The sequence below is a fragment of the Haliotis rubra genome, unplaced genomic scaffold (genome assembly GCF_003918875.1).
Source record: "Haliotis rubra isolate DU_JTF1 unplaced genomic scaffold, ASM391887v1 Scf37, whole genome shotgun sequence".
NCBI classification, from domain to species: Eukaryota; Metazoa; Mollusca; class Gastropoda; order Lepetellida; family Haliotidae; genus Haliotis; species Haliotis rubra.
Window position 1 is genome coordinate 1,684,510 of NW_025767046.1, and position 27,161 is coordinate 1,711,670.

General features: G+C 39.8%; 1 protein-coding gene across 1 annotated transcript in view; it reads left to right on the top strand.

Annotated features, from left to right (window-relative positions):
* LOC124285907 (ATP-binding cassette sub-family D member 3-like) overlaps positions 1-14,591 on the top strand; it is a 65,401-nt gene extending 50,810 nt beyond the window's left edge. The window contains exons 20-27 of the mRNA XM_046722189.1: positions 880-957; positions 2,095-2,160; positions 5,445-5,558; positions 6,292-6,342; positions 6,956-7,000; positions 7,445-7,549; positions 9,590-9,646; positions 10,180-14,591. Of these exons, the coding sequence (XP_046578145.1) occupies positions 880-957; positions 2,095-2,160; positions 5,445-5,558; positions 6,292-6,342; positions 6,956-7,000; positions 7,445-7,549; positions 9,590-9,646; positions 10,180-10,257 (594 nt within the window). The 3' untranslated portion in view covers positions 10,258-14,591. The remainder of the gene's footprint in view (positions 1-879; positions 958-2,094; positions 2,161-5,444; positions 5,559-6,291; positions 6,343-6,955; positions 7,001-7,444; positions 7,550-9,589; positions 9,647-10,179) is intronic.
* The last annotated feature ends 12,570 nt before the right edge of the window (positions 14,592-27,161 follow it).

A 27,161-nucleotide genomic window follows, 5' to 3' on the forward strand; every position in this document is an offset into this window, starting at 1 on the left:
GAAACAGAAACTCAACCATCTATTCATCTGCTTGTTGTATAAGCTTGATGCTGAAATCCAACATCTATTCTTCTGTTCGTGGGGTGGTGGGGTAGCCTAGTGGTTGGGGCATTTGCTCGTCACACCAAAGACCCAGGTTCTATTCCCCACATGGGTAAAATGTGTGAAGCCCATATCTGGTGTCCCCTGTCGTGTTATTGCTGGAATATTGCTAAAAGCGGCGTAAACTATACTCACTCACTCACTTAGAAAAAGTAGGATACGCTGAATAAACAGTACCACTCTCAGGTTTCACAAAATGGGGGACAGAATGCTAATAATTTAGAATACTAAGGTCAAGATCAAATCTCTCCAGAGTATCTCTGGCACATGTGAGGTGTCTCTAAGAAAGATCTTTGTCAAAAGAGTTAAAGATGGATTTGATCAAGGACATCAAGGGTCTCCAAACCTGTTCAGTGTTGGAAATTTAGCATGAAACAGAAAGTGTCTTTGTCGTACCTGATGTTACATGTAGCGTCACGTACAGCAGCAGAAACCCCAAGTGTCTGGGTCCAGATCTACAAAGCGTTCATAGAGCTACGACATTCGTAATTTTATGAAAAACTATTGAGTTACGATAACATTACGAACTCTTTGTTGATAGGGACCCAGTATTTGTAAATACTGCTCTTTCTTCCTGTTATTATTGTGGCTCGGGTAGCCTAGTGGGTAAAGTGTTCACTTGTTATGCCAATGAGCCGGGTTCGGTTCTCCACATGGACTGTGTGTGAAGCTCATTTCTGGTGTCATCCGTTTTGACATTGCTGGAATATTACTGAAAGCATGATAAAACTAAATTCACTCACTCACTGTTATTCTCGTATTGTCTCATCATTTCAGGTGCGGTCAGGAATGAACATCCTGGTGTGTGGGCCTAATGGCTGTGGCAAGAGCTCCCTGTTCAGAATCCTTGGCGAGGTGATATACTTTCAATAACTAAACACATAAACCCGTATTATCACTTATGGTAAAGCATGCAGGAATGTCTGATCACAATGCTAGGCCCCTTTGTACGAATAGCATGACAATATTAAACACTGTATCCTTAGCCGGTGATATTATGAATGTCTGTTGTACATGTTTGTTAAATGATATTATGTCATTAATCTCTATTTTCACTCTCTCTGACTTGGCACAGGATAATCCTCCATTTTTTTCCCGCAAATCAAGTTGGCATGTTAAACTGTGTTTTACATACTATTTTCAATAACAGACTTTGGTATCTAAATATTTGACATAGTAAGTAAAACAAAACAGTCACTTTTGACCCTTTGAGTGGCAGTGACTATATCGAGGTTACACAAGGTTTGTGGCTCAGTACCAAGGCTGATATGCAGGAACTCGTTGATTTCTGTGGCTTTGGAGTGGCCCTGCACATCATCATTTAACAAACAAATCAAAACTGACTTTTCAAGGTTTAGATTAGTTTCAATTGATACCTGTATAGAATGTTATAAAAATTGATAAAAATGTTCTGGTATGTCCTGATCTCATTATTTTTACACTCTTAGAAAAATGGATTACGGATCTAATTATTATTTTCAAATGCATTGCTTATGCGTGTGTTTTTGCTGGGTGGCACCAGACATATGCTCATCGTATTGTATCATCATTATCTGATTATGAATCAGAATAATAACCATGTTTATGATATAGTCTGAATTTAACCGGTGGAGAATAGGTAATGGTTTTGTTGCCTTTATAAGGAAACAGGGCGATTGGGTAGCCCTGTGGTTAAGGCATTCACTCGTCATGCCGAAGACCCGGGTTTGATTCCCCACACATGGGTACAATGTGTGAAGCCCATTTCTGGTGCCCCCCACTGCGATATTGCTGGAATATTGCAGGAATATTGCTGAAAGCAGCTTAAAAGTAAACTCACTCACTCACTTTTATAAGGAAACACTAGATTTTGTTTTTCAGCCTATGATAAACAGCTATCTTGTTATGACATGGATGTCCATGTAAACATGTTTTTATGAAGCATTCTCGGTCACTCACTAACCCAGTTCCTTGGTGGTGTGTTGATTAACCCGTTGATTGTTGTGCTTTCAGCTCTGGCCATTGTTTGGTGGAACCCTCACCAAGCCAGAAAAGGGCAAACTCTTCTATGTCCCTCAGGTGAGATCATGCAAAGGATAGTTTTATTTTAATTTTTAAATGGATTATTTGAATAATATGTGTAAAGTTACCTTTCAACCTGAAAATGGTGGGCAGGGAGGGTATAAAAAAACATAGAGCCCTTAGGGAAATCTTCGGAGAAATTGTTAATGTGTTAATGACCATGACCCTTCTGGCAGTCAGCACAGGTTTTTCAGTTCTTGTAATATTTGGAAGAAATTATAAGAAAGATGATTTATACTTCAAATTTTGTCTTCCTTATTGTCTAAACCTATTACATATGCTTCATGACAAAAGTCTTCAATCTGTTCATCCTAGGTATTTAACATCATTGTAATGAAAAATGCACAAGGAATTTACATGACTAAATGGAAGTATCATTAAGAAGCATTCCCTAAGGTAGTGTAGGATGGAACACTTGCAGCAGCTCCATCTTGATGATGTACGGTGGGGTAGCCTAGTGGTTAAAGTGTTTGCTCATCACACCAAAGACTGGTTTGATTCCCCTCATGGGTATTACAATGGGTGAAGCCCATTTCTGGTGTCCCCTGCCGTGATATTGCTGGAATATTGTGAAAAGCGGCATAAAACCAAACTCACTCACTCACAAACCATCCTTGAGATGAAGGCTGACTAGTATGTGATTGGGTAGACTTCAGTGTAAACTTGCTCTGAATATGTGTCATGCTAAGACTTCATGTAAACTTGCTATGTGTCATGCTAAGACTTCAGTGTAAACTTGCTATGTGTCATGCTAAGACTTCAGTGTAAACTTGCTATGTGTCATGCTAAGACTTCAGTGTAAACTTGCTATGTGTCATGCTAAGACTTCAGTGTAAACTTGCTATGTGTCATGCTAAGACTTCAGTGTAAACTTGCTATGTGTCATGCTAAGACCTCAGTGTAAACTTGCTATGTGTCATGCTAAGACTTCAGTGTAAACTTGCTATGTGTCATGCTAAGACTTCAGTGTAAACTTGCTATGTGTCATGCTAAGACTTCAGTGTAAACTTGCTATGTGTCATGCTAAGACTTCAGTGTAAACTTGCTATGTGTCATGCTAAGACTTCAGTGTAAACTTGCTATGTGTCATGCTAAGACTTCAGTGTAAACTTGCTATGTGTCATGCAGTGTAAAGACTAAGACTTCAGTGTAAACTTGCTATGTGTCATGCTAAGACTTCAGTGTAAACTTGCTATGTGTCATGCTAAGACTTCAGTGTAAACTTGCTATGTGTCATGCTAAGACTTCAGTGTAAACTATGTGTCATGCTAAGACTTCAGTGTAAACTTGCTATGTGTCACTAAGACTTCAGTGTAAACTTGCTATAAGACTTGTGTAAGACTTCAGTGTAAACTTGCTATGTGTCATGCTAAGACTTCAGTGTAAGACTTTGCTATGTGTCATGCTAAGACTTCAGTGTAAACTTGCTATGTGTCATGCTAAGACTTCAGTGTAAACTTGCTATGTGTCATGCTAAGACTTCAGTGTAAACTTGCTTTGTGTCATGCTAAGACTTCAGTGTAAACTTGTTATGTGTCATGCTAAGACTTCAGTGTAAACTTGCTATGTGTCATGCTAAGACTTCAGTGTAAACTTGCTATGTGTCATGCTAAGACTTCAGTGTAAACTTGCTATGTGTCATGCTAAGCTCATGTCATTGATCACTGGATTGTTGGTTATTTATAAGGTGTCTTTGCAGCTGTTATATAACAGGTTGAGGCAAGGGAAGTGCTCATACTAGTCTCTCTCAACCCATGTCCAATTATAATCAAAAGAAGTTTGACAACTCGAGTCTTTCATTGCACTATAGTGTTTTATGACATGACACATTAATTTTTGCGTATAAAAAAATAACACTATGAAAGAATTGGATGTCTTGCTACTTCTTTTGCATTGTATATTTGTATTTTGTCTTAAAGAATTACATGTTAAGTAGTGAATAGTTTGCTTATAGATATGCTTAAATTTTATTGCTAGATTTTGCTTCCATGTCAATACAAATTATTTCATTATTGTGACTCATAAGCCTGTTGTTTCTAAATTATCTATGGAGAATGTCATACATACTGATGTATTGTCATGTTGTGTCGAAGAGATTTATTTTCATGTGCATTACATAACTCCCATGATTCAGACATATAAACCTGGTGTATATAAATATTTATTTTTGCGCAGAGATAATAATGCTTACAAATATATTTTCAATTTCTGTTTCCTAGAGTTTCATATACTTTGAATAATTGCATAATTTTGACTCATAAACCTGTTTTTGCACAAGCCGTACAGTTTATGGTCTGAGGTTGTGTGTCACACTGTGCTGGTGTCGTCAGCATCCTATATGTAGGAAAGGTTGCTGGTAACTAGAACGAAGAAGCATGACACTATGGATTGAATCACTTGTCGCCCATCCTTCTGATAGACGGACAGTTTTGTTTTGGTTCTGGAGAAGCAGTTTTATTGCCATTGTTCTGAACGGTTGACTGCCCATTTGTTTCAAGGCTTGTGACGTTTATGTCCCTATCAAGCATGGCCACTGCTTGACAATTGCGAGGACAAAGTTCCATGTAGGTCGAACAAACATGTCCTTGAAGTGACAGTAGCTCATTAATCCTCATGAATCTGTTTTTGTTTTGAGGGATCAGACGAACATTTTGAACTTGCGTATCTTGTGAGGGTTTAGGTAAGCTGTGCTAGTAACAGGAGGAGGTGAATTTATGGGTTGATGGGTAGAGTCAGTGTCAGGTTGATAGCATGTCATTGTTTGCCAACAATGTGGATAGTTCCTCATAATATCAATCACTGGGCCTGCTTCTTCAAAGTTGATTTAGGGGTGATGGGCGGCCTAGTAGTTAAAGCGTTAGCCTGTCATGCCGAAGACCCGGATTCATGGCGTAGAACCATACTCACTAGACCGGATTCATGGCGTAGAACCATACTCACTCACACTCTTCAGATTTGATTGTTTACAGCCGACTCTCTTTGTCCTCGAATATTGCTTTGTGCAGTGTATACAAATAAATACATGTTTAGGGAGACTATGCTCAACATTTGGGTTTTTATCATTTGTTGTCCTCATAATTCCTGTCTCAATAACCTGACTCTGCTTTGCTTTAGGATAATCATTAACTGGTAGATTAATTTATATTCTATGCAGTTAGTTAGAAGACAAGCAAATGTGTTTTGTTAGACTTGAATCAAACATGTTTTGACAGATTTTAAGAGTATAATTCCCATGTTGTGTTGGAAAATAGATTATATACCATTGATGATATTGTTTGCAGCGGCCATACATGACTGTGGGGACGCTGCGAGACCAGGTCATCTATCCTGACACACACACTGACCAGCTGAGGAAAGGGGTCAAGGACAGTGACCTTGCAGAGATCCTGAGCAAGGTGAAGGCTATATCTGGGGCTGCTTGTTGACAGTGTTCAGCATATTTTTGTCAACCTCAATATAGTGATGCATTGATTGCTCTCATAAAGAACATTTGTTTGACCTTATATTTATATGATTAAAAAAGTTGTATTTTTGTGAATATGTTTTTGTAGGGCAGTTGTAAGTTTAATCTGCAAATTGTATTTTGAATATCAAATATAGCCAAAACAATCTTGCATGGCACCATAGTAATGATAAACTGCTCAAAAGAAGTTAGGAACCTCACATTTGATGCAGATTACTGTAGTTAATCTGACCTGGCCCTTGTAAAACACATAGCTTTCTCTGTCCCTTGAGGACGCTCCTGGCCCAGTTGATAGAGGTACCACAATTCATTCACTTCAGTCAGCCAGGAAGCTAGGGCTGTGTGTAAGGCTACCAATGTTAAGGTGTTAAGCAACACATAAAACTAAGCAAAACACAACCCACACATCCACTCAATCCTCTCAGTCCCTTCTAGGGGCGGTGGGGTAGCCTAGTGGTTAAAGCTTTGGCTTGTCATGCCGAAGACCCGGGTTCGAATCCCCACATGGGTACAATGTGTGAAGCCCATTTCTGGTGTTCCCCGCCGTGATGTTGCAGGAATATTGCTAAAAGCGGCGTAAAACCAAACTCAGTCAGTCAGTCAGTCAGTCAGTCAGTCAGTCAGTCAGTCTCAGTCCCTTCTTCATTCATTTGTCTGTGTTTCAGGTCCAGCTCGGCTATATCCAAGACAGAGAAGGAGGTTGGAACTCCATACAGGTCAGTGATGTTATGGAGTTTGCAACGTGGGCAGACGTCCTGTTTTTAAGCATTTTCTTCAGCATGATTTACAACAAACTACACGCTGATGGAAAACTAGAGCTGCATTTTTCTGTAAAGACATGTTTTTTTTCACAATGTATTGTTTGTGAACTAGAGAGCCTTCAGCTCTCGTTTGAACACATCAGATTTTACCATTTCACTTGTCATGCTTGTAGGTGTTGATTTATGTTTTAGAGTTTAAACTAATAGCAAATTCTGAAAATTATTTGTTACTTTTTTTCAAAATTGGATATTTATTCTTTCTTTCCAAATTCTGGGGTATTTTATTTTTGTTGAAATCAAGATCTTTAAATTGAGGTTGAACGGGAAGAAACTTAAATTTGTTATTAAAGATGACATCTGATTGACAAAGCAATGCTAAGGAACACATGCATACTTCAGTTAGAGTTTGTGCTCACTGATCACCTGATGTCGATTCATCAGGAATGGTGTTATTCCGTCATCAAAAGTTCGGAGTAAGCACAATTCATTCATTCGGCACTTATAATAATTCTTAACTCTTTGCTTATTCTTTAAGTTTTCTTAAGAGTTGTTTTCATGTTCCTGGCAGGACTGGATGGATGTGCTGAGTGGTGGGGAGAAACAGAGAATAGCAGTAAGTGCTGCCATGTTGTTGTATGTGTTGAATTTGTTATCAATGGGAGTTGAGCAGAACTATGGTGGAGTGTTTGGTCATCGTGCCAAATCCTGGGTTCTATTGCAATTTCTTATGTCCCCAATGGAAATTCCTGGATTATTGCTGAATGGGGCATGAAACTATGCTTGCTGAATTCCTTTAAATGTAGCTTAAGTTTTACCTAAAGCTTTACAAACTGTTAACAAGTTATGAACTCAGAATACAGAATGTGTTCAAAAGATTTCATGACATTTCTAAAAAAGTCAAGATTTTTCACATGGAATCAAGGTTTGAACAACTCAAGTAAACTTGTGCTATTCAAAATAGGGTGTTTGTGGAGATGGACCTATTTTATTGATTATTAATGTAAGTAAAAGATGTTTGTATCTGCCATGCACTGACAAATGCTGCTAATGTCTCCAGATGGCCAGACTGTTCTACCACAAGCCACAGTTTGCAATCCTGGATGAGTGTACGAGTGCCGTCAGTGTGGATGTAGAGGGCTACATGTACAACCACTCCAGAGAGGTAGATTGTCTTTTCTGTGTCATTTATATTGATGTTGTCAATCCCATGTGTACATAACCAAGGCTAAAACCCGGGTTACAATTGGTCTTTAGCCACCCATGCTTGTCGTAAGAGGCGACTAATGGGATCAGGTGGTCAGGCTCGCTGACTTGGTTGACACATGTCACCATAACCCAGTTGCATTGATCAATGCTCATGATGTTGATCATTCGATTGTCTGGTCTAGACATGATTATTTACAGACCGCCGCCATATAGCTGGAATATTGCTGAGTGCAGCGTAAAAGTAAACTCACTCACCCGCTTGTCGTTAGAGGCAACTAACAGGATTGGGTGGTCAGACTCACTGACTTGGTTGACACATGTTTTTTTTAAAGATGCTAAACACCAAACTAACATACTTGTCCATGACTTACTGGCAGCTGTGATATCATAACTTGATTATTGCTCACTGTCCAGTTAAATAACATTCTCTCAAATAATACAAGGGGTGGTGGGGTAGCCTAGTGGTTAAAGTCGTTTGCTCATCATGCCAAAGACCCGGGTTCGATTCTCCACATGGGTACAATGTGTGAAGCCCTCCTCTGGTGTCCCCCGCCATGATATTGCTGGAATATTGCTAAAAGCGGCGTAAAACTAAACTCACTCACTTAAATGACATAATCTTGTGCACCCTATGCACAGAAAACTGATAATGGTTAAAACCATAGAGATAAGCCAGCAGTGGAATGTTTAGGGGGGTCATGGAGTTAACATTGAAATCCTGTATGCTCTACTGGATCAAATGTCATTGGATACTATTGATAATGAAGATCCTCATTATTAGGTTTTGGTTCAGTCACCTGCATTACAATTTCAAGCATGACTGCGGGAAATTGCTGCAGTACATGTAACTGTTTCAGTTATGGAAATGTTTTTTCATATCTGAACTTTTAAATTACCTACGTAAACTGATCACTCAATAGACTTCTACCTTTGGGTAGTGTAAGTTCCTGATTCTCTGCATGTTTGAAATGTTTACCTTATGTGGATTAGTTTGTCCATACGTCCTAAATGATGGCCTAATGGTTAAAGCGTCTGCTCGCCATACCAGAGACCCGGGTTCGATTCTCCATATGGGTACAATGTGTGTCCCCCGCTTTGATATCACTGGAATATTGCTAAAAGTGGCGTAAAACAATACTCACTCACTCCTGGCTGAGTGTGTCTTGGATCAATCCTTGTGAGTCAGTTAGATCCCCCTGGCTGAGACTTTTTAGCTTACTTGACTGAAACTCAAGTGAGCATGTGTTGTGGCCATCATGCAGAGTAAACCTCTCCTCAGAAACCAGGCAGTGGGTTAGCCTAGTGGTAAAGCGTTTGCTTGTCACGCTGAAGACCCAGGTCCTATTCCCCACATGGGTACATGATGTGAAGCCCATTTCTGGTGTCCCCCGCCATGATATTGGTGGAAAATTGCTAAAAGCGTCATAAAACCAAACTCACTCACTCACTCTCTCAGAAACCACTTAATCTTCTAATGCCGATGTTGACATTGTTCAAGAGCTGGTTTTTTCTCAAAGTTTCAATATGGCTGCCAAGGGAGCCATACTGAAAAATGTGACATGGTATTATTTATTTCATGGATTAATAATAGCAGCAGTATATAAACTCATTTTATCACTGCTCATTGCTTTGTAGTTATCTTGTCATAACCCCCAAACCCCTGCCGAAGTAACCCGTGAAGATCTGGGTTAGAATTGATCTTCAGTAACCCATGCTTGTCATAAGGGGCAACTAACGGGATCGGGTGGTCAGTCTCGATGACCTGGTTGACACACGTCATCGTGTTCCCAATTGTGTAGATCGATGCTCATGCTGTTGATCTCTGGACTGTCTGGTCCAAACTCAGTTATTTACAGACCGCCATATAATTGGAATATTGCTGAGTGCAGTGTTGAAATAAATTCACTCACTCATGCATAACCGCCATGGTAATAATGTAATGTTTTCTTGAAGATGTGATACTTTGATACGATTCTATGTAATCCCTTTGTTCCAGGTGGGCATCACACTCTTCACTGTATCACACAGAAAGTCACTGTGGAAGCACCACGAGGTGAGATAATCTTCTGGTTAGGAAATTAGTTTATGTCTACCCATTCTGGAAATAAATATTGACACTAACTAGTGAAGGAGAATACTTTTGCATAGCTGGCAAAGTAAACCTTCTAGCATCTAACTGGCACCTCTGTTTGTATGCTTCCTGAGGAGCTCAGAATGAAATTACACTGCATGTTGATAAGTTGACTGGTAATAATACTCGTGAGCTGTGAAGATGAGTCTTAGAATTGGTCTTCAGCAACCTTTGCTTATACCCCACTTCCGTCTCGTTGCCATGGTTTCCTTTGTCTGCTACATGTTGTTCTTCAGTCTGAGGGGAGGTGGGGTAGCCTAGTGGTTAAAGCATTCGCTTGTCATAGTGAAGACCCAGGTCGATTCCCAACATGGGTACAATGTGTGAAGCCCATCTCTGGTGTCCCTCGCTGTGATATTTCTGTAAAAGTGCTAAATTGACGTCCAATTCCCCCTCACCTGGCACTGTCTGATATTTGTTCAGCTGTAAATAACAAACCTGTTTTCTTGTTCCAGTACTACTTGAAGATGGATGGCCGAGGAGAGTACGAGTTCAAGCCCATCACTGCTGACACCACCGAGTTTGGGTCTTGACCTTCATGCTGCCTAGCACATGATGAAATTAATCCTGAAATCTGAAAACGTTTCAAACCATTGTGGACTGTGACATAATATGGATATGTTCTATGATTGTGCCTTTTAGATCTGTAGATCATATTTGTTATTCTTGTGAGGAACATGGCAAATTATCTTATTACCGTTGTTACTCTGCATAGTCTGCATAGTAGGCAGCTTGGTATCTGGAAGGGATGTAGAACCGGGCAGGCTGCATTGTACAATACACTTCTAGAGAGCTGATGTGCTTAAATTATTTTATGATTGCCAAAAGTAATGCTGAAGGGGTTGTTCAAGTATAGGGTCCTACAGAAAGGAACCATCACCAGAATTATGACACAGAAATCTCTGACAGCTGCATGGAGCCAAAGAAGCTGGAAGAGTCCATTTACAAGCAAGTGAATCGGTTTCCATTTTATAGGTTTGCTGCATTGGTATCATCCAGTGATGACTAATGAAGAAAGTCTCTGGATTCCTTTGTTATATTTTATTAACCATTTTTATACTTTAGGAACCTTTTTACTGTAAAATATGTTCATTTCAGAGACTAGATATGAATCTATGATGAGACTAATTTCCGTAGGATTCTGCATGGTATATTTTAGACTAACAGTTAGTCTATGAAAGTATGTGATATTGATATCCAGCTCCATTTAAACTGAAATGTAACCCCCGGTGAGATGGTGGATTCTATGGGTAACCTAGACTTGCTTCTTTCAGGCTAAGGTATTACAGGGGGGGAAGGAAAAATAGGTTGGTTCGGAGTTTGTGAGACAATGTGTCCTTTATTCTGATTTCATCAAGAGAATATGAAAAAATGCTGCATAACTATAGTACCATACTTGACAACATCCACTTCAGCAGAAATAACATAGCAGGCAAGCAGTTACTTAATTGTAGCTAGAAGAATTGATAAGATGGAACTGTTGTGGGGAAATTGATGCCAGTGCATCTCTTTCATCTAACAATTCAGCATTCCTAATCATGTAACTGATTACACAGTAATTTGGAGAGACATATCCTGTCCAAACACATTATGTGAAGCTTTATGTTATCTACCGGTATTTGGTACGTGTATACTTGTTGAGTATGTTTTATGGAGTGAAGAGTTCCTGTTGAGGATATATTTCATAACAAGTTTTTGAAACAGTATAAGTATGCTTGTATACGGCTCCATTTTTTATGGGGATTCTTATAACATCCTGTTTAGGTACTGTACATGAAGAAAGGTATATCTAATTATCCCTTTACAAAATGGAGCAGTATAAATAATGGGAAAATGGACCAGCATTTCTTGAACAGAACATCCCAGCTGTGGAATCAATCCCAGTACAAGTCAGATATTAGCTCCTGTCGCTTCTAAACAATGACTTGTGGACATCACATTATGGGTCAGGTTAGAGAGAAACAACAACACACACACACACACACACATCCTCCCCTCTCTCTCTCTCTCTTCCCCCTCAAAAACAAAAAAAAACAAACAAAAAACATCATCACACACCATGAACGGTCCCTTAGAAAACACTTCCGACTTTCACTTTCTTGATCAAGAAAGGGCTCAGATTGGATCTTGCATTTCATTGGTTGGTCAAAGTTCGTGAAAGGTCGTTCTGACGTCATCTGCACTGGGATGCCCTCAGATCATTGTTTTGGCAGTAGCAAGTCCTAAGATCTTACTTTAAGGATATTGACAGAGGAGAGGGTGTAGTAAATAATTGTATAGATGTCAATTTCATTATTTACACTGTGTTGACGTTTCCATGCAGATGCCAGTGTTTTCGGCATGTAGAATGTGTCTATGCTGCACATCGTAACAGTGTAAATAAAGACAATGTCATCGATACAAGATACTTGTCATTCCCTCGCCGAACTTCAACTATTCTCATCAAATAATTAACCATGGAATACTCTAATTAGACTGGAAGTATATAGGAAGTATTTATTGAAGAAATGAATGGTCATGGATGAGGGTTTGGTGGACATCTTACCTCTCATTGTTTTATCCTGGTGATGTGTTGCATGCAGGTGCTTTAACTTTGACATGTGAGTGGAGATGAACATACATTAACTGATACTGCTTCACAAATTGGTCATGAGAAAAGAACATTTATTACAAAATATTTTTGCCCTCTAAAGTTAAACTGGGCAGAGGTTTTTATGAAACTCTGGTCAAGACTGTTGTTCGTTTAGGTGCTTGCTTCTTTGGCCTCCTTGTAAACCTTCAGTCTGGGACTAAATGATTATGACAGTTTGAGACATTCATACCTAAGGCAGACCATTAGGGCCAAAACATTTTCTCTTTTGTCTTGAAAGTTCAAGTTCTTATTAGGCTACAGTGTCATCTTGCAACAATGTCACTTCAAGGCAGAAAGTGAACCTCAAAAAGTTCATTAGTTGAATTCAGTTTATCTTGAATTTTCAACGTAAGTGAAACAAATTGCCCTGATGGGCTGTTACACACTTCTCATATATCTGCTCACCTGAACAAATAAGAACATTGATTGAGTCGTAGCCAGCTGAAAACATGTTGCTCATAATCTCTGTCTGTTATGTTGTTCGTTTTCATATACATGTAACTGCTTTGAGAAGTTGGAGCAGTAAGGAAGGATAACAATATATGGATGAACAACTTCTGTATTTGCTGTGAGAGCGACATTTCGGTGGACCATTAAAAGCAAGTGATCGCTTGATGATGGTGTTAAAACCTGCACCTAAACATAACTTCCACTATAATCAAGATATTGTTCATCCTTATATTGTTATCCTTCGTCATGTTCATATTATTACGAGGTTGGTGTATTTTTTCCTGATATTTATTGGGTCATACAAGGCACTGCAGTTCGCCATGCAGTGTCGTGTCCTACTGGGACATCAAAAACCTGAGATTGTGGGTTCAAATCCCGGTTTGCCCCTGTGAGGCTTGTTGGTTTGTCATCACCAATGTGGTCAATATCTGTGACCCGCGGCACATGTCAGGCTTTCCTCTCATGAAGCTGACATGCCTGGATGGAATACTGTCTGAAGGGGCATTAAACTCAACTCACTCACTCACTCATGTTTATCTGATAGGGTCCAGGTTACTGTCAATCCCAACAAATGTCCTCACTATCTATGCTATACATGTACAACAATACTAAGTCCACAGTTGCCTATTTTTCTGTCAGTTGGTTTGTTCTGGAGAGTGAACAGCGTAATTACAATCAAATAAGATTGTTAAGTTAGTAACAAGTTATCGGGGAACAGTTCAAATGCGTGTGTGGGGCGGTGGAGTAGCCTAATGGTTAAAGCGTTTGTTCATCACGCCGAAGACTCGGGTTCGATTCCCCACATGGGTACAATATGTGAAGCCCATTTCTGGTGTCCCCCCGCCGTGATATTGCTGGAATATTGCTAAAAGCGGCATAAAACCATATTCACTGGTTAAAGATCATAATTCTGTTTTTAGTGTAGGGCATTTATCCAGCTTGCTACATCCACGTAAAAATTCTCAGTCAGTAACATAGCAGCTTTTTTGGGTGTAACATTAATGTGAAAATGGGTGGCACTACTATGAGATGTAAAAACAGTGACAGTTGAAAATTGCACAAGTCTCTAAGGCAATAATTCTTAGTTTTGTGCACCTTCACTGAATATTAAGTCCATTGTTTGGTCAACCAACTAATAAGACCTAACAGGCTGATGAAACTATGTCCTTCATCCAACGTCAAACCATGGTCAAAAGCCCATGGTCATTCAACTTTCCTTTAATGTGTTTGGCATCCACATATGTTTAATAGTACATGTATTCACATGTGATGAATATCATTATTTCCTCAGCTGTTGTACATGTTTACATAGCAACCATACTTATTTGCAAACATATTTATTCACATTCAGTACACAATCACTGATGTACAACTCTTTAAAAGTAAGGAAATATTTTGAATGATTATAAATCAGTAACCTGGAAGGCTATCTATGCCAATGATTATATACAAACAGTTTTAGTCATTCAACAGCTGTCCATACTGCCGTTTTTGTTCACTCTGAAACCGTAGTTTCCACAAGTATCTAATTTCTTGATCACCTGAGTAGTTTTTGTATAATTTGTAATGTCTTTGTACTGGATTAATGAAGTCATGGTTAATTTAATTGATGCATAATGGGTTGTATAGAACATTGTGTTTTGTGTACTTATACAAACCTGATGTTTCGTGTACATATTTCAGGAGTTATGAGTGTATAACATATGGTCCTTCTACCTGTGATCAACACAAAACTGGTTTGATGAACAAAAAATTATGAAATAAATATATATTTTTACCCAGTAACACCCATGTTGTTGTCTTTCAACAATACTGATGTATTAACAATTTGTTGGCATGGATGCTTTTTTCAGAAATGATTGTTGATTATTCTGCGTTCCTTGCAAATGAGCAGGAATTGGCAGACATTTTTGTAACGTTTGGATTAATAAATGGCAATGAATTCACTGCTCAGATTACATTTATGTTATTGCTGTTATTGCTGACTTGATGTTTAAACAGTAACAGAAGTGAAGGTACTGGCCCAAATGGGGCAGTGGGGTAGCCTAGTGGTTAAAGCGTTGGCTCGTCATGCCGAAGACCCGGGTTCGATTCCCCACATGGGCACAATGTGTGAAGCCCATTTGTGGTGTCCCCCACCGTGATATTGCTGGAATATTGCTAAAAGCAGCGTAAAGCTAAACTCACTCACTCACTGACCCAAAAGGGAGGGGGCAAGTCAGGGACCTTGTGGAACCACTGTATCCACTGAGTATGGGAAAATTGGAAACCCTTTAGAAACCAGACGTTTATCATATCAGCACCTGCATGCTATGAATTATATTTGTGCAGTGATGTAGCACAGTGGTTAAAATGTTCGCCTGTCACACCAAATACTGGGTTCTATTCCCGTGTGAAGTACATTTCTGGTGTGTTTCCCCCATCCCTCTGTGATATTGGTAAAAACAGTGTTAAACTATAGTGAGCATCCAGTATTAAAAGGCAGGGATATGGACTTGCTTGACTAACCAGGATCAGGTTGGTGCTTTTATCACTGTATGCTCACTTCACAGATCGATGCTCATGATGTTGACCACTGGATTGTCAGGCCCAGATTTGGTATTTACAGACCACTGTCATACAGCTGACATATGCCAATAAAGCAAATGTAACTTTGTCTCATTTTTGTTTCCCCTAGCATTACAGAGGAGGTGGGGTAGCCTTGTGGTTAAAGTATTTGCTCATCACACCACCTCACCTGGGTACAATGTGAGAAGCTCTGCCGTGATATTACTGCAATCTTGCTAAAAGCGACATAAAACTAAACTCACTCACTGACTCCCCAGTATTACTCTAGGAGGGCTATGCACCTGGGTTCTATTTTGGATTTCCATATGTGCTGCTGCACAAAAGGTTGCCGTGCATCCAATTTCAAACAAATAATTGAAAAAACCGGGCACTTCATATTGAAGACCAATTACCTGAGGTCAATCTTCAAAAGTTTCAAAGGCCACTGTTTCTCACTTTCTTCCAACTGTGTGCAATCTGTGAGATATGCATGAAGAGGATCGATGGCTTCCTGGAGATATCATGAATTAACAATGCTGAACCTCATCCATCCACTGTACAGAGAGCTGTGCCGTGGTCTCCCACTGAGCCAGTGTTGGCTGAATCCACAGAACATGGGAACTAGTGCTGCTTGAAATAATACAAGGGTCCAGCAGCACAGGAGCATTTTCACAAGACAAGTTTATCTCTTTGTAGTTTTTAATTCTTTCTGCCTGAACAAAAATAAGGTACGTTATGCAGATTTTGCTGTGCTCCAAGAGTATTTGTATGTGATTTAGAAAACATCAGAAATAAAGCTTCTTTAAATGATGGTTTTATTGAAAGTAGGGAATAATATAATGATCCGAAATTTTACAAAAATCTGGTGTTTAACCAGGAAAATTTTATGTTATATATCCTTTAAATCCTATCGCCTGAATATTTTAAAACATTTTTGGGGTGTCAATTTCACAGAAATAATGCATGTTTTGAAGCAGAGTCAGAAAAAATAGCACGTCTAATAACACAAAACATCCCACAGACTCACACCACGATTATAAGTCCGTTTCTTTCTTAATTTCAGCATTAACGATATGACTGTTAGTGAAGACAGCTGACCAATAGAACCTACATCAGAAGACTGGTTCCCTTTGAAGATCACTCATGAAAGTGGGCACATATGGATGGGGAGTCTAAAGCTTCACTACACAGTACCATGAGGCGAACAAAAACCGGTGGTGGTGGGTCTCGGTCTCAGATTTATCTGAATATTAACCTTGGTCTGCTTTAAGGGTGTTCAGACCTCAGACCTGTCTCACTTCCTCTCACACTGAACCAAGTTGCCACGACAGTACTAATTAACACTGTGTTAAAAGCTCTCCCATATCAGGAAGGTCGACAGAGGTGCAGAGGTGTGTCTTAGATCTGAGAACCTCGTTTTTATTCAGTTCATACTTTGAGATATTTTTCCATTTGAGCATGCCCATGATAAAAGCCACACGCGGGGGCTTGGGATTTTTCATATTTAATTGAAAAAGATACGTTCGCTAAGTCCAACGTTTCAAAGCAAATACTCTTTCAGCTGAAATAAGTCACTCGTAAATTTATGGCATGTTCATAAAACGAGAATGCACCATTCAGCCTCATTCAGTCCAGGGCTGATTTCAGAGGTAATGCTCATTTCAACAGTTCGTTTCTTCAGTGACTAGTTGATACGTTAACTAGGATCAGAATGGTTCACTCTGTTCCCAGTTCTACGACTCCACTTAAATTGACAAGACATTCAAAGCTCTGCCTGCTTGGTCCGTCCCTCATGCTTTCAGTCACCAGTTTGCCTGGACCTAAATTCGATATTCACAAGCCGCCGTGCTGCATGTCTGGAACATCGCTGACCGTGGGGTTAAAGGCAATCCACGTGCTCATTTCTGGTATGCCTCTATTTTACAACGTTACCGACAATACCAAGCATATGTTATTTTAAAGGAAGTCATCCAGCAACATAACAAAGTGACATCATGACAATACATCAAGACGGCTCATGCTGTTGATCACTGGATTGTCTGGTCCAGACTCGATTATTTAGAGACCACCGCCATATGGTTGGAATATTGCTGAATGCGGCGTAAAACTAAACTCACTCACTCATTAAGACGTTAAAACGTAATAATAGATTTCTCTTTCTGCACAGGACACCAGATTTAGCAAACAGTTCAGGGCATAACGTAGCACGATAACTTAGGTTTGCGGATCAAAGTGAGAGCGAACGATCAGTGATTAGCATCTGTGTAATAGTTTACTTGGGTTAAAATATCCTTTTTAGCACGAGAAGACCACTGTGGTCTAGTAGTAAGACGAAGGCCCGGAGACCCGAAAGATCGTTGGTTCGATCACCTGATTGTGTCCAGCAAAGATCATATAATAAATATTATTACATGGTCTCTGATCCAATCAAAAAGACGTAAAAACGATACTAGTCACCATGCTTGGTACTCAGCACTGAGGGAATATCAAGGGCAGGTCGGCCATGAGGTCAATATTATGGGTCTGAGAGGGGTATCCTGGTTAATCTGCAGTCTGGTTCCCTGCGTATGCTGCGCTTCTGCTTCACTTTAGTGTTAAGTGAAGCGCAATTTATTTAGCGCAGCACACCGGGATCCATGCTTGTTAAAATGCGGAATTGTATCTCAATGGACCAGCACAATGGAACCGTCATTTACTCCAGAAAGGTACAAGCAGCTGTGCACACACGAGTGCTAGGTTCAAACCCGTTTCATTTCACCTCACCTTTAACTTGTTATAGTGTAAACATATTTAATTCAAAATACATTGAACTAGGATTGTAAACAAGCCGTACTGGCTTATTTGAATACCTCTCCATTTCATTGATACATGGATAAAACAAATATTAAATAATATGCAGCATGATAGGAAATCAAGCAACCTGCGTATTGAACATCATTCATCATTTATCAAACCTATGCGAATTTATTATAACAGTATGGACAGATTTTACTATAAAAGAGTTTATAAGTTTATTTTTGTTTGGATTACCATTTAGGACAGAATTTAAATTATATCCATGTTCGTAAAAATACATGTGATATCTAATGTTGGAATAATTAGGACAAGTAAAGAAGTAATGTAAAGTATCCTCATAGGGGTGACCACAGGAGCAGAATGGATCAACTGAAATGTGCTGTTCAAACGTGTGCTTTCAAATCACTGCACCCAAGTCTGAGGCTTGAGTGGATAATTTGGCAGAAACGTGTACCAAAGTTTTTATCAATTACATTAAAATTAAGTTGTTTTGATGAGTGTAATACATTTTTTAATTGGCCTATGGTTTCAATATCGTACATATTCTCAGGCAAATCATTCCATTGTCTTATTGTATCTGTTAAAAACGAATTGCTATACAAATCACTACGACATCTTATAGTTTGAATGTTATTTCTGTTTCTTAATCTATGGTCACGTAATTGTGATACTTTTTCTGGCAGTAGATCAGTTAAATAAACTGGTGTCATATGATGAACCATTTTGTAAAAAAAAGATAACTTGCTAATTTGTCTACGGTCAACTAGGGGCATGGAGTTAGTTTCCTTATATATTACACCATGACTTGTTCCTTTAACTCGTTATAGTTTTTAACCGTTATGGAAGAGAGATCCGGGTTAGAAATAGTCGTCAGCAACCCATGCTTGAGGCGGCTAACGGGATCGGGTGGGATCGGGTGGTCAGGCTCACCTGGTCGGCACATGTCATCGTATCCCAACTGTGTAGATCGATCGATGCTTGTGATGCAAATCACTGGATTATCTGGTCGATTATTTACAGACCGGGGTCAAATAACAGAAAATTTGCTGAATGCAGCGTTAAACAACAAACAAACAAACGGTATGAGTTTTAAAAACTAGGGTAAGTGTTCAACTCTTCTCTTGTAAGTGGTTCAAGCATGGCCCTGCCGCGTTGCTCGTACACATCGCATTATATGATATACCCACAGAGGGGAACACTCTACACTACTTGAGATATGCTCCCTATTGAAGCCTTGAAAGCAAACAAAACCACTGACACGAATATACTGTTTGAAAAGAAGTTAAGGAACACCCAATTCTTTCATACTAATATAGTTATTATGTATGCCATGAAATCAATTATGGTCATATGACAGAATCTGGAAACATGGCATGAAAGATTGACTCTACTAGATGAAAGAAATGGGTAAGATTCCAGGACAGATTAACTGTACTCATACGAAAAAAGTGGGTAAGATTCCGCGACAGATTAACTGTACTAATGTGAAAGAAAAGGATAAGATTCCAGGACAGATTAACTGTACTCATATGAAAGAAATGGGTAAGATTCCAGGACAGATTAACTGTACTAATATGAAAGAAATGGGTAAGATTCCAGGACAGATTAACTGTACTCATATGAAAGAAATGGGTAAGATTCCAGGACAGATTAACTGTACTTATGTGAAAGAAATGGGTAAGATTCCAGGACAGATTAACTGTACTAATATGAAAGAAAAGGATAAGATTCCAGGACAGATTAACTGTACTTATATGTGAAAGAAATGGGTAAGATTCCAGGACAGATTAACTGTACTAATATGAAAGAAATGGGTAAGATTCCAGGACAGATTAACTGTACTTATGTGAAAGAAATGGGTAAGATTCCAGGACAGATTAACTGTACTCATATGAAAGAAATGGGTAAGATTCCAGGACAGATTAACTGTACTTATGTGAAAGAAATGGATAAGATTCCAGGACAGATTAACTGTACTAATATGAAAGAAATGGGTAAGATTCCAGGACAGATTAACTGTACTTATGTGAAAGAAATGGGTAAGATTCCAGGACAGATTAACTGTACTAATATGAAAGAAAAGGATAAGATTCCAGGACAGATTAACTGTACTCATATGAAAGAAATGGGTAAGATTCCAGGACAGATTAACTGTACTAATATGAAAGAAATGGGTAAGATTCCAGGACAGATTAACTGTACTAATATGAAAGAAATGGGTAAGATTCCAGGACAGATTAACTGTACTAATATGAAAGAAAAGGATAAGATTCCAGGACAGATTAACTGTACTCATATGAAAGAAATGGGTAAGATTCCATGACAGATTAACTGTACTCATATGAAAGAAAAGGATAAGATTCCATGACAGATTAACTGTACTTATGTGAAAGAAATGGGTAAGATTCCAGGACAGATTAACTGTACTCATATGAAAGAAATGGGTAAGATTCCATGGCAGTTTAACTGTACTCATATGAAAGAAATGGTAAGATTCCAGGACAGATTAACTGTACTCATATGAAAGCATATTAAAGTGTTCTTTAACTTCTTTTGAGTAGAATACCATGATGATTAACACTACTCAAGTTTCGAATCAATCCCCATCCGGCTTCGCTCGTTGTTAAAGGCGGGCTTTGGATTAGGACCAGTGACTGGATTGATTACGGGGCACATCCCAGAAACCACATCATTCCCAGTCATTCCCACTCACTCACTCACTCACTGATCTACAAGCATATAGCTGGAATATCATGCAGTTCGGGTATGAACAACAAATGAACAAGACAAAAATATTTGTGGTGATCTACAAATATTTTTTTTTCTTTAAAAATAATTCTTGCCGCACTCATCAATATTCCAGCTACAAGACGTCGGTGTTTACATAATCGATTCTGGACCAGACAACCCCATGATCAATCCATCATGATCTCTTCATTGTGGATCCGATGACGTGAATCAAGCAGGGATCGTCACGTCTAAAATAGAACGTACTATCAGTTGAAGTCCTTGTTATATTTTGTTCAATATATGATATAAATGACATATAAAATGGGACGTGGGCATACACTGAAATACTGTTTTAACAAACTCAAAAGGACCACTAACTCTGGATCGTTATACGCATTACGACTGATATAGACCCATACAGTAAGTCACTGACCAAAAAACCCAGTTCGTTATATCCGTCAGTTTGCTATATCCGTCAGTTTGTTATATCCGTCAGTTTGTTATATCCGTTCTTTATATCCGTCAGTTCGTACGTGTGTGTTCATTATATCCGTCAGTTCGTTATATCCGCCAGTTCGTTATAGCTGTCAGATCGTACATGTGTGTTCGTTATATCCGCCAGTTCGTTATATCCGTCAACTCGTACATGTGTGTTCTTTTTATCCGTCAGCTCCTACATATGTGTTCGTTATATCCGTCAGCTCGTACATGCGTGTTCGTTATATCCGTCAGCTCGTACATGTGTGTTCGTTATTACCGTTAGCTCGTACATGTGTGGTCGTTATATCCGTCAGTTCGTTATATCCGTCAGTTCGTGATATCCGTGATATCCGTCAGTTCGTGATATCCGTCAGTTCGTGATATCCGTCAGTTCGTGATATCCGTCAGCTCGTTATATCCGTCAGCTAGTTATATCCGTCAGTTCGTTATATCCGTCAGCTCGTTATATGCGTCAGTTCGTGATATCCGTCAGCTCGTTATATCCGTCAGCTTGTTATATCCGTCAGTTCATTATATCCGTCAGTTCGTTATATCCGTCAGTTCGTCATATGCGTCAGTTCGTGATATCCGTCAGCTCGTTATATCCGTCAGTTCGTGATATCCGTCAGTTCGTACATGTGTGATCGATATGAACGTTGTTTACTGTATATGATAGAATCGTTTCTATGTTGGTCACACACACACACGCACACGCACACGCACACACACACATCCTTTCCAAATCCGCCTATGGATATGTGCCTATCAAATCTATATCTTTCACCGTCGGTATACACCAATAGGACCTTGAACGTTTGTGTCGGAATAGAATTTCCTAAATTATTTTGCAATGAAATAGTTTTCCAGAACTCCTGTTGGGAAAAGCCCTTTTAACAGTGCACAGTCCCTGTTGTAGGCCGTATGGTTTTATCGGGTATTCCCCTTGAAGAATGAACGACAATGGTTGGGAACAGTTGCGCAATGCTTCGTTTACATGATGCAATCTCACCCAGGTTCTGTTGGTTAGCAGCGCTTGCGCCACATTGAAGCTCCGTCGTACGCATTCCGGTCAATACATGTATCGGCGAATATTGCCATTACACAGCCACTCCCCTGTGTCAGCACAATGTGGACATAGCGGTTTCATCGAAAGGACAAAGTGGTGGAGATGACCTATGTCGCTTTAATCGGTCTTTTCTCCACGTTATATGTCGCGGTGGAATCATACGACAGGCACAATAAACACACCCAATGATACAGGGCGTGGCGGGCCATATTCATGCGACATATGTAGCCGAAGTAATGGCGATCCCAATCCCTTTCTTCACTGAATAAAATATGTTTAAATCAATAAATGGCGACTCGGTTAGTTTTAAGCCATTCAGTCATACGTACTGGTCTATGGAAATGTACTCCTTGTATTGCCGCACGTCACACATGCTATGAAATTTCCTCAAGTTGTGGAAATGTTATGGTACATCAGACCTATGGCATGACTAATGGTTTCGTCATTCAGACAGAAATTGGGAAATTCGTGATTAGTTTTCCACGCAGCTGACGGAAAAACATAACTATGAATAGACACCGTCATGTTTATATATCGTGACAGTCAATATACCCTTATATTTCCAACTCAGCGTGTGGCCAACGATGCGTACGATCGACCTACTCAAATGACAAGATACTCTGAAAATAATCCCGTACTCAAACCTACTCTTTTCTGATGTTTTCTTCTTCTACAAAGCACCTTGCTAGACCATTAATTTTAAGTATCCAGGCTGTCTAGAATTAATAGATATGTATTACTTCATGGTAAATATTATCCGACTACCTCCAGGCAGATGTCCTCTGAATTATATGACACTGGATGAATGCCTGGGAAGTTGTTTATCTGTTTGTTTGTTGTTTAACGCCGTTCTAAACACTGTTCCAGCTATATGGCGGTGATGTAAATAATCCAATCTGGACAATACAGCGGTGGACATCCTTAGCAGTGATCTTCGCAATCGGGATTCGATGTCTGTATCAATGAACTCACCGAGCTTCATTCCTTGATCCCGTTAACTGACTCTTACGACAAGCATGGGTTGCAAAAGTTCAACTTCAACCCAGATCTTCAGAGGTCTCTGGGAGTTGAAACAGGTGTAAGACAATACCACCCACACCCACCACCCCCACCCCAGCTATAATACCTATGTTTGAGGTAAGAAGCCCAACACCAGTGACGAGAAAGATTACCTCTCGCACGGTCACTGAGGAGAAAAGTTCATGATGTTATCCCTGCACCCCCACCCCCTCTGGATCCGCCTATGATCCGATACGGACTTTGTGTTTTACTTCTGAAACAGGGTCCCGATCCACAAAGCTTTCGTAAAGTTACGACCTGTCGTAACTCTGTAGTTTACCATTGGCTTACGAATGTTGTAGTGCTACGAATGCTTTGTCGATCGGGACCCTGGAGTCATTATGTTCAGGGTCCCGTTTCACAAAGCGATCGTAGCGCTAAGGTGATCGTAACTCCCATACTTTAACATAGACTTACGACTGTCGAAGCGCTACGATCGCCTTGAAGAACGGGGCCCGGGACCTGTTGAAGACACGTTAGCCTATCATGCAGACCCTGAAACAACTATACCCAACGCAGCCCATGCAAGTCTAGTTATGGCAAGCCTAGATTACCACAGTTTCCGAAAATGAAGAAAGTCTCAGGGCTCATTTCTATTGTAGTTTATTTTAATCTAAAAACTTTTTTCTGTAAAATACGTCAGAACCATAGCTGTAAACGTCACCTGGCCATTCGTGTCAGCGCGTGATCATGCGTCCCTTTTCCGACCTTGCACTTCAAATAAACGTCTGGAAAGATCTGTTCTGATTTCGTCTTTGTCTTTAACATATTCCATGCAAGTTTAATCTATGCAGATGGCTTGTACATTGGGCTTGAATAACCACTTGTGATATAGTGGATGATAAGAAAGCAGTACAATGAAGCACACGAAACAGTCTCAGGTGACTTTTCTAGATGTTCCTCAGTTCAGTGGATATCTGATAGGATGAGATCACAATGTGGCGCCTCGGAGTCAGTTTGTATACTCACCAGGGAGTTCCGAATACATGCACACTGATCAATATGCCGAGAGTAATAACGCGCTTTGTGGTGAGACTTACCACGGACAAAATCGCCAAACAAATGGACGATTACTATGAAAAATAAGGGGTTGCGCAATAATTGTTCTATGTGTATACAATGTAATTCGTGTCGTACAGTATCGACTAAACAAATGTCTGAATAAAAGGACACAACAATGTAAAAGAACAAAGCAAAACCTGCTTCACAAGTGAGTGGGAGAGTTTAGTTTTACGCTGCACTCAGCAATATTCCAGCTATATGGTGGCGGTCTGTAAATAATCGAGTCTTGACCAGACAATCCAGTGATCAACAGCATGACCATCGATCTACACAATGGGATACGATGACATGTGTCAACCAAGTCAGCGAGCCTGACCACCCGATCCCGTCAGTCGCCTCTTACGACAAGCATGGGTTACTAAAGACCAATTCTAACCGGGATCTTCACGGGTCCTGCTTCACAAAGGTTACATGGGAGAGGATTTTGTTGCATTCGGAATACACCAATGTAGATGTATATGGGGGATTAAACACTGCGTCCGATCATTTCTCTAAACATCTGTTTATAACGATTAACATCGCCTGTATGTGGAAACAACATAAAGTATGTTGAACCTGGGAAATATGAGACAAAGGTGACGTAACTTCATCGCGTGTACTATTATTGAAATTGTGAGTAAGTATGGTTTTACTCCCCTTTTAGCAATATTCCAGCAATATCACGGCAGAAGACACCAGAAACGAGCTTCACAGACTGTAAAAAGGTGGGAATCAAACCTGGGTCTCTAGCGTGACGAGCGAACGCTTTAACCACTGCGGAACCAGAGTTGTACTTTCAAGACCACCTGTCTTGTGAGTCAACAAAGCAGGGTAATTTTCACCTGCTAGGCCGTTGATGTGTAACTTGTCTACCATATATTTTATGACGATATCCTGCATTACATCCTGAATTCCCATCATTAGCTCCACATATCAGCTCCACAATGTGCTAATTTCAGGGCGCTACCCCTGTGCTGCTCACCACTGACGTCATTGTATTATTCACTGCGTTCAGCGTGGAAGATTTTGCGTTGTTGATAAACATTCTACAGTTACAATACAAGGTCGGCAGCTGTCTTCACGACGCACTGCGGAATACTTCAGTGTACAATTAAGCCGACACAAAGTGAAAGGCTGAGTTTTATTTATAAACTCTTAACTGCAATAATTAATGTTATTTCTTGGTTGAATTCTCTTTTAGCATAAAGCCTTCATTCAACCGATGACTTAGATGAAAACAGACTCAACAGTGCGAATACATTCAAATAAATATATTTTTTCAGTGCTACTGAAGCTCACCTTCAGACGAGACACTGAAACACTGTTGAAACGTTGTGGCAACTCAACTTTATTTTGAAAGAATGACGTTCTACTTCATACATAAAGGTAAATTGATATCGGGGTTCGAATGACTTTAAGTTATCTGACCCTTTCCGGTGACGTGTTATTGAGGATTTGAGGCACGGGAATCATTGGAACCGACTGCGTTAGCAACTGGTCTTCAGTAACCCATGCTTGTCGTAAGAGGCGATTAAAGGGATCGTGTGGTCAGGCTCGCTGACTTGGTGGACACATGTCATCGTATCACAATTACGTAGATCGATGCTCATGCTATTGATCACTGGATTGTCTGGTCCAGATTCGATTATTTACAGACCGCTGCCATTTAACTGTAATGTTGCTGAGTCTATCCTTAAACCACCAACCTACCAAATCAAGTCATCTGATTGGTGTTTCGTAACAACCCAAACACTTAACCATGTAATACTTACATCATATATATATTATAAATTGAGTAGGGTGTGTTTAACAGTACCATGGTGTCACTGTGTGGTAGCACTATAAACGGCATATTGCGTTGTTATAAAAGTGTAGTAATCTTGAACTACATCCAATCCCTTTTGACGTCACATCATTTCAACCTTTCGTATCTTCGTCAAAGGAAACCACAGATCTATACCAAAACACCTACCTTAACACGTGATCTAAACGAGTCACAATATATTTTTGCACACGATACTAGTGTTATATACATTGGCGATTAACACATCAAGCACCTCACATAAAGTGACAATCCCTTAAAAATCGCTTAAAATAGCATAACAATGCAAACCTCATTCGGTTGCAATAAGCTGTCCACAGACACTTTTATGTAGGGAAATGAGACGCGAGCTATATCCTGGGGTCAGATATATTAAGAGTCACAGATAACGATAACTCTCCACTAAACCCTGGATGCATCCACGGCTTGGCCCGATATTTATATTACCTCCCTTTGCTGGCTTTTTATCCAATCAGGTGTCTACGCTGGGAAGTTGAGCGAACCAATCACAACTCACGGTCGCTTGTTAAATTCTCTAACCGTTTAAACTTGGCAACACAATTGATGCAGAGGTACTCTGAAAGAGGTAGAAGGAGTTCTTTTATATATTTTTTTTTCTGAAAGTTACAGATCTGTCAATTTGTCTGTATTATTTCCTAAAACATATGAGTGGCACTGCGAACAAACCTTCGCGACTGCGACCGCTATCTTTGCTGACACTGGCAAGCTCGGATGTAACGGCGGCTTAGCTGATTGGCTACTCTGATGTCGTGGGTGCGGTGAGGTGGCCTAGAGGTTAAAGCGTTCACTCGTC